The sequence below is a fragment of the Parus major genome, chromosome 15 (assembly GCF_001522545.3).
Source record: "Parus major isolate Abel chromosome 15, Parus_major1.1, whole genome shotgun sequence".
NCBI lineage: Eukaryota > Metazoa > Chordata > Aves > Passeriformes > Paridae > Parus > Parus major.
Genome location: NC_031784.1, coordinates 531603 through 543831, shown reverse-complemented (window position 1 = coordinate 543831; position 12229 = coordinate 531603). Strand labels below are relative to the sequence as shown.

Here is a 12229-nt window from a genome sequence, read left to right as displayed (position 1 = left end):
ACAGTCCCGGTACAGTCCCCGCCATCCCCGCGGCCGCGGCCGCAAGAGGCGGTGCCGTGAGGGTGGGGCGAGCTCCTCCCTTCGGCTCCCTTCGGCACTCTCCGGCAGCGCTCGGCAGCCAATCAGCGCAGCGGGCGCCTTCCCGCCTCGCCCCGCTGTCGCGTGCCGTGCGGCTCCGAGCTGAGGGCGCGGCGGGCCGGGGTCGCCGCGGGCCCGGCCTGCGAGACAGGCGGCGGCTCCAGCGGGGACAAAGGCGTGCGGGGGCCTGGGGAGGGCGGCTTGCTGTGTGCAGGCGGGTAGGAGCAGCGTCCCCGTGCGGCCGGAGGGCAGGCTGAGGTAAGGCCGAGGGCCGGTGCGGGTGAGGGTGCGGAGCGCGGCTCTGGTTGGGGATTTTGGCCCCACAAAGCGCTCGAGGCGGGCAGGGAGGCTCGGGCCAGGCCCAGGGGCCCAGCAGGGTGGCTGTGGGTGGAGAGGATGGGCAGGGCTGGGCGGGACTGGCTAGGCCGCAGCGCTGGCAGCTGCTCTGGAGAAGTGTGCTCCGCTCCTGGTGCGAGGTCACAAATCGGGCTGAACCGAGTGAAACTTGAAAGTAACATCAGAAGGCCCTGGGTTCCGCTTGGCTGAGGCCGCAGATCCTGCCGTGCTCTCCGATGTGATTGACCCGGCGGCTTGTGATGTGTGGCGGCCTGTTCCGGTCTGTGCAAACCCGGCTGAAAGGGCTTCCCCACACTCCCCTTGGGCCTCTGGCGCTGTGGAGATCCCCGAGCAGCACATTCTGCAGGGATGCGTGTATTTTACCGAGCCACTTGAAATTAAAGCAGGGCAAGTGCAATAGTGCTGCCCATCCTTTTCTTGGGGCAGGGTGGGAAGGAGAAGATAGAACACTAAAGCTGCAGATTGCTCGTTTTAGAAGATGACAGGAAGAGCCAGAGCCAGAGGAAGACCTCCCAGACAGGCACCTGCTCTTCCTGCTCTAGGAGATGAACCTGTAAGTTGTTTTTCTTCTTAATGAGCGCAACCAGGATTTGAGATGTCATACCTAACCTTCTTCCTATTGTAATATCGGGTAGATGCATTATAAGTGTGTGTACACATATTCTGTTGGGTGTACAGTTAATATAGCTCTATTAAGGACGTTTTATTAAGTTTCCAGTAATATGAAGCTATGAATTACAGGGTTGCTCATGGCTTAAGGTTGACGTTATTCCAGCCATGACACTTTTTAATATTACTTATTCACTAGACACTAAAATTACAAAAGATGTTTTCATAGAATAGTCAGTCAGTCAGAGGGATGTAAAGATAGTAGAAGATGAAAAGTCCGTAAATTTTAGTTAGAGCTTGGAAAGAGGAGCATTGCATTACTTATTAGTTAAATGAATAATAACTTGAAAAATTTCCATGGTCCAGTAATTTTGAGTTTCAAGTGCAGAACAATAACTTTGCTACTTAGTATAGGAAAAAAAGGATTTAAATGTAGGTATCTCTTGCACTGAGTGTTTGACTGTTCTCTCCTTAGTGAATGCTGTGTTGAAGTCGCTGTTTGTTGGCAGGTTCAGCAGGGCATGCCCGGCCAGCTGCGGCACCGGCGGCAGCCCCAGCAGCTCCACGTTCCTCCAGCACAGCCAGAGGAGCCCGGGGGCCAGGGCCGCCTGCGCGGCTGTGAGAACGTCCTGCAGGAGAGAAGGCCTGAAGGTCAGAGAGCCTGGGAGATTCAGTGTCCACAAGAGCACGTGTTTTCAAGAGAATGCAATTAAGATATCCTTTAGACTGTATTTCTCTTTTTCCTTTTCAAAATTAGATTTATCGCTAAGATTGGAAAGATGTTTGCTACACAGCAAAGGCTGGAACTTAACATTTTGTGTTTACTCTTAAATTTGTCTTAATGCCTTTCAAGATTGAATCACATTATGTATTTTTGTTTGTTAATATATGATAGTATATACATTATTTATTGCTTGATTGTGATTCTCATTCAAATTTTAAATAGGATTGCAGGTTTCCTCAGGGCTCCAGGATTTGTCTTTAAGAGATAGAGGTGGACGTCGCAGAGATTTCCATGACATTGGGGTAAATACTCGGCAAGCCATGGTGCATGTTCGAGAATCCAAAACCGGTATGTTTAAATTCGATTCTAGACATACAATCAATTTGAAATGAAAGATAGTTTCCTTTATTTGTGCTCTTAGTTTCCCCTAAAGAGCCAAGGAAATAAAAAATCTTTAGCGTGTATTAGAAAAAGATAAAATGTTTAAAAGGTAAAAAGTACCTGGAGAGCAGCGTGGAGAGTGGTCCTGGCAGCTGAAAGCTTTACAGAGAGCTCCAGAGGGTGGATCAGTGTCTGAGAACTGAGCCATAGCTCACCTAGAGCAGAGGCAGAACACAACTCACCTCCAGTCTGACTGCCATAGCTTTAAAAACAGTCTCAGCACTGTTGGACCGCTGCAAAGTGGTGACGTTTTTTTGTAGCTCTTACCACATTTGCATCTCATTTCAGGTTTTTCAGGAAAAATGATCAAACTGACCACCAACCACTTCCGGCTGACGTCCCGCCCGCAGTGGGCCCTGTATCAGTACCACGTGGGCTACAGCCCCGAGATGGAGGCGCGGCGCCTGCGCTCGGCTCTGCTCTTCCAGCACGAGGAGACCATTGGAAAGACACATGCCTTTGATGGCTCAATATTATTCCTGCCAAAGAAACTGGAGAATAAGGTGTGATATGAGAATGCTATTTTATTTTTTGTCATGACGTGCATTTTATTTTTGTTTCTTACTAGCTGGGGTGAAGTTAGGGAATTGATGTCCCACAAGCAGCATTCAGTTGGATTGAATATATCAGTGTAAGATAATTTGTTTGTGTAGAGAAACTTGGGTGTATGTGGCAAGGTTTTGGTAGCTGGAGGGGTCGGGGTCAGCCCTGTGTTGTACACAGTCATTGCCAGCCAGCTTCAGAACGGACCCATCACAGGCCAAAGCTGAGCCCATCAGCAAAGTTGTTGGCATGTCTGTGTATTTAAAAAGCAGGGGAAAATTGCAGAGCAAAGAAAAACCTGAGAAGAAAGGAGCACCAGAGGGAAAACATCTCTGTACTGGTGGTTATCCTTGCCCTCTGTGCCTTATGCCACTCCTTGTTTTGCTGCAGGGAGTGAGTATAGCCAGTGCTGTTCACAGAGGGGCCAGAGGAGTCCAGAGTGAAGCTGAGTTTGGAAAGGGAGGAGGGGAAGATGTTCTCACTGTGTGCTAACCTTTGTCTTTTTGCTTCCCAGTACCTGAATCAGTAATTAAATATGTATTAGTTGGCAATATGTTAAGTTTATTTCCTCAAGCTGAGTCTTTTTCCTGTCATGGTACTTGGTAAGTGATGTCCCTGCCTTTATCTTGAGTTCAGCTCTCTGGGGATGGCCCCGTTCTACCACAAGAGTTGTTGGCACCCAGGGGAACAGAGGCTTTCAGGCTGTTGGTTACAGTCCTAGTGGGAGATCAAATCCATATTTCACTTAGTCTTCAGTTATTGGCTAAGTCCAGTTTGATATTCCTGGAGTGAAATCCAGAGACAGCCCTGTTTGCTCTGGGTTTGTGAACCTCATTTCACTTTCTCAGGTTACGGAACTGTTCAGTAGGACCCGAAATGGGGAGGATGTGAGGATAACAGTCACGCTCACCAATGAGTTGCCACCTACTTCACCTACTTGTCTGCAGTTCTACAACATCATTTTTAGAAGGTTTGCTGTACAAATTAAGTCTTTATAAGAAGTCATTCTAAAAATATCCGACTTAAGTTTTTCCATTCTGAGGAATAGGCTACAACAAATAAGTATTATAAATGTAAATTTTTAAGCCTTTCTGGCTGCTGTTACCGTGGGGTCAACCACATCTGGCAATACTGTAATGTGCAGTTGTGTGTATTTCTTGGCCATGTTAGTGTGAAAGGAGCTCCTGCTGTTGTAGGCAGTTACAACACCCTACCCTCCTTTGTGTGTGTGGGTTTGCCTCTTAAAGCAAATAATAGAGCAGGACACTGAACTGGCAATTTCCTTCTTTGTGGCTGTGGTCTTTCCTCTTACCCTTGGCACCTGGACTGTGTGGTGCACCTGAGATGTGGCCTGTTTGGACTGCTGCCTTCAGCTGGTTGGTGAAGGGTGGGGCTGGACATGAACTTCTCACCTGATTGTTGGTAATAAGTGTCCATCACCTTTATAAATTGAGGCTAATGAGACATTCGTGTTTTATGTAGCCAGATGAACAAGGAGTTTGTGCATAGGGATTGGATCATGCATGATGAAATAATGATTATAATAGTAATAACGCTGAACTACATCCATTTTTCAATTTTTAGGCTTTTGAAGATGCTGAATTTGCAGCAGATTGGACGTAATTATTACAACCCCAGTGATCCAGTCAGCATCCCTAATCACAGGTGGGACAGAAATCCTTGTCTTTCAGAGGGGTGCCAGGGTTGCTGGCTGTCAGGGTGTCCTTGTTCCCTGCAGGATCCCTGCAGGGTCCTGGTGTACAGGCTGGTAGGCTTGAGTTTGCCTGGGGGCCCATCATGTGGCTGTGGTGCACTCCCTGCCATTAACCTGACCTGTACAGCCTGGTTGATGCAAAGAGCTGGGCAGTGACCTGCTGGATAAACTGCTGGTCTTTTTCTTTTAAAAGTGTCCTAAATACCTGCACACTTTGCCTGAGAGATACTTAATAGCATGAAATGGATTTCTTAGCTGACTAAAGATAGCTACCTGTAAAATACTTTTGATTTTGTTAACGTTCAAGAGCTTGTTTATATTTGGATAATGGTTTCTTTGTGCCATCATTGCTCTCTGGTGTCTGAAAGTGGGCAGGACTAAGGGGTGAGAATGAAGGTGCTCTGAGGCGCACTAAGATGTTGTGTGTTCTCTTTTTCCAGGCTGATGGTGTGGCTGGGCTTCACAAGTTCCATCCTGCAGTATGAGGAGAACATCATGCTGTGTGCAGATGTGAGCCATAAGGTTCTCCGTGGGGAGACAGTGCTGGATACTATGCACAGCCTTCACTCCCAGGTTGGAGAGGAAAGATTTAGAGACACCTGTGCTAAAGAGCTGATTGGTTTAATTGTTCTTACAAAGTAAGTCTTTTTGGACCCTTGTTGTCTTGGAGAGCTCTTTATGCTCCATGTCCCAAAGTATGCAATAAAGCATCAGAGAGCCTGAAAATGCTGTCATTGTCAAGCTAGCAAACTGATGAAGGTGAAGCATTTGCAAAACCAGGAAGTACACACTGGTTTTCTTTTGGGTTTGTTACAATTCAGCTTTTGGTAAAATTGAGAGCCTATTACAATTGAAACCTTGAAGTTGCTACTTCTGAAAGGAGCAAAATTTCCAACTTGCATGAATAGTGAGATTAACTTTGTCATCCCACAGCTGTATTTGTTTTCTGTTTGAGTTAAGATTTAAACAAAAAGTGATGAAATGTTTATGTAGGTACAATAACAGAACGTACAGAATTGATGACATTGACTGGGATAACAATCCAAAGGGTACCTTTAGAAAATCAGATGGTTCTGAGATGAGCTTTGTGGAATACTACAGAAAGGTATGAAAACTTCCCTGTGTGTTCTATGCTTTAACTTGGAATGTTCAGTGGTTGTTACAGGTTTACTTAGGATGTATGGATTTGTAGTTCATAGTATTTTTAACAGAATTTTGTTGAAGGGACAGTGTGTAATCTGAGATCAGTAACTAACCTGCACAGCATGGATTGGTGGCAGTAACCCATCCCAGTGAGTTGTTGGTCAGGCAGAAGGGCCAGGAGGGCATGGATGAGCAAGGAGCTCTTGGGAAGACTGAAAAAGGAAGCTTTGGGAAGGTGGAGAAGCAGGGACAGATGGTGTGGGAGGAATACAGATACATTGTCACAGCATGCAGAACTGAGGTTGGGAAAGCCAGGGTCCCTCTGGGATTGAGTTTTGAACACTGAGGCCTCTCTGTAATTGTCAGGTCTTTATGCATACCAGTTCCAACTGAATCAGGATGGAACTTAAGGCCATGGGAAGGTTAAATTTCAGAAACTTCACTTGACAGTCTTGTTTGAAATCTTGTGATTTCTTAAATTAAATTAAATTGTTCTGTAGGGCAGGAACTTTGTCCACTGCTGAACTGGAAAGAGTATCTCAGTATTGAGTTAGACACCCCAGATGCTAATGCCTCAAGCAAGGCACAAGCTTTGTTTCTGTTGTCTCTCACACATCAGTAGTTTATGGCATCAGCTGGGAAAACAGTGCTTCCCTGCTTGGCCTTTTCTGACAAAACCAGTTCTTATGAGATGTGCTAACTGGAAAAGGTTACTAGTTGCTTTTGGTTTTGTTTGTTTTAGGAACAACACTTGTTTTCTAAAGTGAGCACTATTACTCAGAATAATAATGTTTGTTGTGTGAGTAACTCGTTTGTTATGAGTAAATGAACATGCAGTCTATTTCTGATGCAGCAATACAACATAGAAATCAGTGATTGGATGCAGCCTGTCCTGATCAGTCAGATGAAGAGGAAGAGAGGGAACATACAGGGATCTGTGGCTCTGATTCCAGAGCTCTGCTCCCTAACAGGTACTGTAGTATTTTTCCATAATCAAAGCATTTGTCAAACCATCATGCCTACTGAAAGAGGTGTTCTGACAGCAGCTTTCTGCAAAGTTCAGACTTCTTTTGTTTGTATAAATGTGAGTTCAGAAAAACATTTTGTAGCTAAAAGATTGGATGCTTAAATAGGACAGGAAAGCTCGAGGGGGTTTGTTGTTGTATAGTGTTTAAGTATGGTGTTCAACATCAGCACTCTGATAACTTGTAGAGAGTTTTGGTGGTAGAACTTCCGTTGAGAAACAGAAATTGATGATAATTTTTGAAAATACATGTTTTGCTCCGAGGTGCTCACTTTGCACTTGCAGTACCTGTCTATCTCAGCACTGTTTTGTTTTGATTTGAAAACGGAGCCGAGGAGCTGCAATGCCTCGTGTGGTTTCAAGTGCAAAATCCAGGATATTTTTTCTATGCCAGTGGGGATGTATGTACAGGAAGCAACTGAAAACTTTGGCTGCTACTGCCACCATTTTCTGTGTCATGCATCACTGATGAGCACGAGCTGCAAGTTTAGTTTTTGTAGTCCTTAGTGCTGACTTTGACTCAGAAAAGGCTTTGCTGTTGGCAGGACTGACTGACAAGATGCGCAGTGATTTCAGTATGATGAAAGACTTGGCCATCCACACACGGCTGCCCCCTGAGCAGAGGCAGCGCGAGCTTGGGAGGCTTCTGAACTACATCCAAAAGTATGGCACCTTAATGTCCACTCCATTTCTGTCTCATGAAACATTTGTGTGACAAATTCTAGCAACAAAACTTCTGAAATCTTATTAGTTTTAAAAAAGTCAGCAGGAACAAATTTCTTACGTTTTCAATTCAAATCTTGTTTTTCAACAGGGACGACAATGTTCAGAAGGAACTCCGAAACTGGGGCTTAAGCTTTGATTATAAATCAGTGTCCTTTACAGGAAGAGTTGTTCAAGGAGAAAAGATCTTTCAATCAGGAACCATGGTACATAATAAATCAACTTATAAAATCTTCTGCGTGTCTTAAGGAAGGAAATAGTACTTTTTGATTTATAAGTAAAGGCTAAAGAGTGAAAACATTTTACACAAGTCTTTGTGCAGTAAGGAGACTTTCAAATTTGCTGAATGGTTGCCAAGTTGTGGTTAGAAACCCTTGAAGGCACTCTGTTCCAGTAGAACAGTCCTGGTCAGATACACACACCAGGAGACTAGAGCTGTTTCTCATTTGCACCTATTGATAAGGTCCCAGGGCTCTCAGCTGGAAAGGCAGGAGTAGTTTCAGTCGAGTGTCTGGAACACAGTCTGTTCTCTCAGTGGGCTGGGCGATGTGAGTGAGGTAGATTTGAGTGGAGGCAGTGTAAAACATGAGCTGTTTGCTGCGCAGTTCGATTACAACCCTCAGTTTGCCGACTGGACCAAGGAGACGCGGGGCGTGCCCCTGATCCGCGCCGTGCCCGTGGACAGCTGGCTGCTCATCTACACCCGCCGCAACTACGACGTGGCCAACACCCTGCTGCAGAGCCTCTTCAAGGTCACCCCGTCCATGGGCATCCGCATGAACAAGCCAAACATGTGAGTGTGTTCGCAAGGATGGGAGAGAAATCCTTGCTGTGTTAGGCTGTTCAGTAAGGAGAGGGTGTGGTGTGGCACACAGCCAAGGTCTGTGAGATTTTCCATACAGCAAAGGTGATTTCAGTATGCAGATTGTTTAGTTTTTCTCTTGTGACTGACTTCTCTTACTCACACTTGTATTTCTGAGAGCTTTTGACATGCCAAAATTAAGAAGTACTAGACAGTCATTGAGCAAACCCTTCTCTAAGGAGTATTTCCTTCCAACTTAAAACATATTCTGGTTCTGCTATGTTCTCCTTGCAAATATCCTTCCTTGAGTACCTGTACTTGCCTTTAATTAATTTCACTGTGTTTGGAAGCCTAAGTTTGGAGGTGATTGCTTTTAATCTTGAGTTGTGTGAAAGTTGTATGTTTGTTAATAGCAGTAAATGTGACATTTCATACACTATTGATGCCTAGTGAGCTTTTATGCTTTTGCTGAAGTTTCAATAGCTGTTAATTGTGTTTTCTCTGTAACCATTTTCTCTCTTTCTTTTCAGGATTGAAGTAGATGATAGAACAGAAGCTTACTTAAGGGTTTTACAGCAAAGGGTTACCCCTGACACAAACATAGTATGTATTTGAATCCATAATTTCCAGTCCTGTTTATCTCTGTAATTGGTGTTTAGTGGGGTTTGCTCTCAGAAATACAGCTCTGGGCTCCTGAGAATCCATGACATACCTGCTCAACCTCCTGTGCAAACCTAACCCTGGCCATGGGTGTCCTTCTGGATAAGAGCCTTTGCTTCTGAAGCACAGACACTGACACTTTGCAGTGTTTCTTCCACTGTGAACATTTGAATATTTCTCTTGAGCATAAGAAGTTTTTCCTAAAGAACTCTTTAATCACTGTATAACTCTGAGAACACAGATTCTTACAAAGATTCCTTTTTCTTCAAAGGTGGTTTGTATTTTGTCTAGCTCCCGAAAGGATAAATATGATGCCATCAAGAAGTACTTGTGTACAGACTGTCCCATCCCCAGCCAGTGTGTGCTGGCTCGCACTTTGAGTAAGCCACAGACTATCATGACTGTAGCAACAAAAATTGCCTTGCAAATGAACTGTAAAATGGGCGGAGAGCTCTGGAGTGTTGAGATCCCAGTAAGTATTGTCAGTGGTAACTCCTCTGTTAGGCTTTGTGTAAACAGCAGCCCTGTGTGCACCGTGGATCTGTGCTGTGTGTGGTTGCCTTGCAGCTGAAGCAGGTGATGATTGTGGGCATTGATTGTTACCATGACACTGTCTCTGGGAAGCAGTCCATTGCGGGGTTTGTCGCCAGCCTGAATCAATCAGTGACACGGTAAGATCACAGTGCCAGAGGCAAAAAACCCCCCCAAAACAGCAAAATAAACCTTTCCTTTGACTGAAGAGCAGCTTCATTGTGGTGGTGCATCAGGAAAATTCAGAATTGGCTTGCTGTAATAAGAAATATATTGTGAATTTTTTCCACTGCATCCCTTGAAGGAGTGGCCTTGTCCTTTTCCCATATGGCTTGAGAGAGGAGTCAAGTGGTGGAGACAGGGCTGGGATGAATGGAGGGCATCAGGGTGACAGGTCCTTCCCTCTTTTGAGTAGGCTTGTGTGAAAGGCTTTTACTTCTGTCCCACTGGTTCTCTTGGTTGAGAATTTCAAGTCATGGGGCATACTCTCATAGAACCCCAGCTCCTCCATGGCTGCATTGACCCACAGCACCCATAAAGACTGGGTGGTCATGGGCATTTTAAAAATAACTTCATTGCAGTAAGCCTGGGAAATGCTCTGAAGGTCTCTTTCATTTTGTTCTTCACAGGTGGTTCTCCCGCTGTGTTGTTCAAAGTCGTGGGCAGGAGCTTGTGGATGGAATCAAAGCCTGCTTGCAAAGTAAGGGAAGGAGAGGGAAGGGGTTCTGCTCTTGTGGAGCCACATCTCAGCACTGACAATTCAGCTTCCTCACAACCCTGCTGCCCTGAGGGGAGTGCTACCAACGTGCACTTGGATAACAGCAGATTAAACATTCTGTGATAAATACTGCTGAAAATGAACAGCATCTTGTGTAAATCTTTCACTGATTCCCACATTTCCTTGCAATAATTCAAACAACTTAGCAGTGCACTTCCAAGAATGCTTTAAGGGAGGATGATTTCAGGGAGGGCAGCTCCTCTGTGAGAGGAGCAGGTGTGTCCTTGAGCCCTGTTTGTGTGGGTGCACGAGCAAAGCAGAGCTCCTGCAGGTTTGTGTAGCATGATGCTGACCCATCATTTCATGTTATTTGGTTTTACTGCTGCTTTTTGAGGAATAAAAGTCCATTTTTGTTTTGGAATGAATTGTGATTACAACTAATGGCTTTTACTCTTTTTTTTTTTTAAGCTGCTCTAAGGAACTGGTCCAAGTGGAATAAGTGTTTGCCCTCTCGTATTTTTGTGTATCGTGATGGTGTTGGAGATGGACAACTCAATACTTTGGTTAATTATGAAGTGCCTCAATTTCTGGATTGCTTGAAGAGTATTGGTACTGACTACAGGTAAATCTGTTTCTACCAGCCCTCTTCTTTACACTGCCAGAGAAATAAACACTGGGATGCAGAACAAGGCTCTGGATGAGGACTGTGTTGTCTTTCCATCCTTACTGATTTTCACCTGAGCTCAGATAACTGCTCTTCTGATGATTATTTACATGATTTCAGATACTTGGCTTGTAATATAATAGGAAGATTCTTAGTGCAGGCACCACATGACTGCCATACACGTGTGCACATGCACTCTTTGGGCATTCTGGTGGATGTGATAATTTACTTTAGTCCCACTGGTTGATCATAGCCTGACTGTTACGTGTGTCTGGTAAGGCCTTTTTTTTTTTTCCTTTCCACTTTTTTAAGAAAGTTCTCCAATCATATTTTCAACATTCTGCTTTGAAAATTACCAACTGCAGCGACTTCTTCCCCTCTGAAAAGTAAAAAAAAAATCCTTACACTGCAGGAAAGCACAGCAATTCAAGTGCTCGGTTCTTATGTTTAGCTTTTGTTAATGTCTTTACCAAAAATACTGTTAAAAGACAGTGTTTTGTTTAGGAAACAATGGGCTAGGGAGTAGAAATCCTTTATTTGGAAGATCCCTTTTTGGTCCATTTTCTACTTCTCAGTGAAGTAAAAGTCAAGTTGGATTGGTGGAAAATAATATGAGTGTTGTAGCTCAACTACAAATCTAAAGTTGTGAACAATGTCTTACTTAATCTGAATCAGCAAAGACTTACATGTGAAATTAATGCCCTGGAACTCCAGCAGATCTGCTCCTGAAATAGTCCTAGTGCAGTTTCTAGGAGAGTGTTGTTTTTTTCCTTTTCCTTTCTTTTAGCCCAAAACTCACTGTGATTGTGGTGAAGAAACGAGTGGGTGCCAGGTTCTTTGCAGAGATCGGTGGAGGACTCAAAAACCCACCCCCTGGGACGGTTGTTGACACGGTGGTGACCAGGCCAGAGTGGTGAGTTCCTGCAGAGGTCACAAGGGAAATCCATCCAGTACTACATGGACTGTGGGATCAAGGGAGAAAATGCTCCCCACACTTGTGTGGCTCAGGGGCTGAGAAAATGAGCAGTGTAAGCTAAGTACATGTGCAGGGTGATCACCAGGAGGAAAATGGGACAGAACAAATGGTTGTTACGGTCTCAAGACCTGGTCCATATAATATTCATGTTCCTCCAGGTCTCCTGGCCTTCGAGAGGAAGCTTTGGTGGCCAAAGCCTAAGCACCCTTCTGGGGTTTACTCAGTAGGCATAAAGTGACTGGAGGAAAACAAGAGAAATACATGGGGACTTGCACTTTCCTAAGGCAAGGAGGCGTTTCTGTAGCTCACTGGTGGGGTTTCCTTTCTCTGGCAGGTATGATTTCTTCGTGGTGAGCCAGACTGTGAAGAATGGCTGTGTTGCACCGACTCACTACAACGTCATTTACGACACCAGCCAGCTGAAACCAGACCACGTGCAGCGCCTGACCTACAAACTGTGCCACATGTACTACAACTGGTCGGTGAGTGCTGCCTGGCAGGGACAGCCTGCAGCAGGGACAG

At 45.0% G+C, this 12229-nt stretch overlaps 1 protein-coding gene across 2 annotated transcripts in view; it reads left to right on the top strand.

The window, feature by feature from the left end:
- The first annotated feature begins 169 nt into the window (after nucleotides 1–169).
- PIWIL1 (piwi like RNA-mediated gene silencing 1) overlaps nucleotides 170–12229 on the top strand; it is a 14536-nt gene continuing 2476 nt past the window's right edge. The window contains exons 1-20 of one of the 2 annotated variants that reach the window (XM_015644467.2): nucleotides 170–336; nucleotides 862–988; nucleotides 1554–1695; nucleotides 1991–2116; nucleotides 2498–2712; nucleotides 3601–3722; nucleotides 4337–4417; nucleotides 4907–5104; nucleotides 5460–5571; nucleotides 6463–6580; nucleotides 7179–7296; nucleotides 7448–7562; nucleotides 7962–8149; nucleotides 8689–8761; nucleotides 9090–9290; nucleotides 9386–9489; nucleotides 9979–10049; nucleotides 10536–10689; nucleotides 11519–11644; nucleotides 12042–12189. In XM_015644467.2, the coding sequence (XP_015499953.1) occupies nucleotides 914–988; nucleotides 1554–1695; nucleotides 1991–2116; nucleotides 2498–2712; nucleotides 3601–3722; nucleotides 4337–4417; nucleotides 4907–5104; nucleotides 5460–5571; nucleotides 6463–6580; nucleotides 7179–7296; nucleotides 7448–7562; nucleotides 7962–8149; nucleotides 8689–8761; nucleotides 9090–9290; nucleotides 9386–9489; nucleotides 9979–10049; nucleotides 10536–10689; nucleotides 11519–11644; nucleotides 12042–12189 (2487 nt within the window). In that variant the 5' untranslated portion in view covers nucleotides 170–336; nucleotides 862–913. The remainder of the gene's footprint in view (nucleotides 337–861; nucleotides 989–1553; nucleotides 1696–1990; nucleotides 2117–2497; nucleotides 2713–3600; nucleotides 3723–4336; nucleotides 4418–4906; nucleotides 5105–5459; nucleotides 5572–6462; nucleotides 6581–7178; nucleotides 7297–7447; nucleotides 7563–7961; nucleotides 8150–8688; nucleotides 8762–9089; nucleotides 9291–9385; nucleotides 9490–9978; nucleotides 10050–10535; nucleotides 10690–11518; nucleotides 11645–12041; nucleotides 12190–12229) is intronic. The other variant, XM_015644466.2, reaches the window with a different exon arrangement.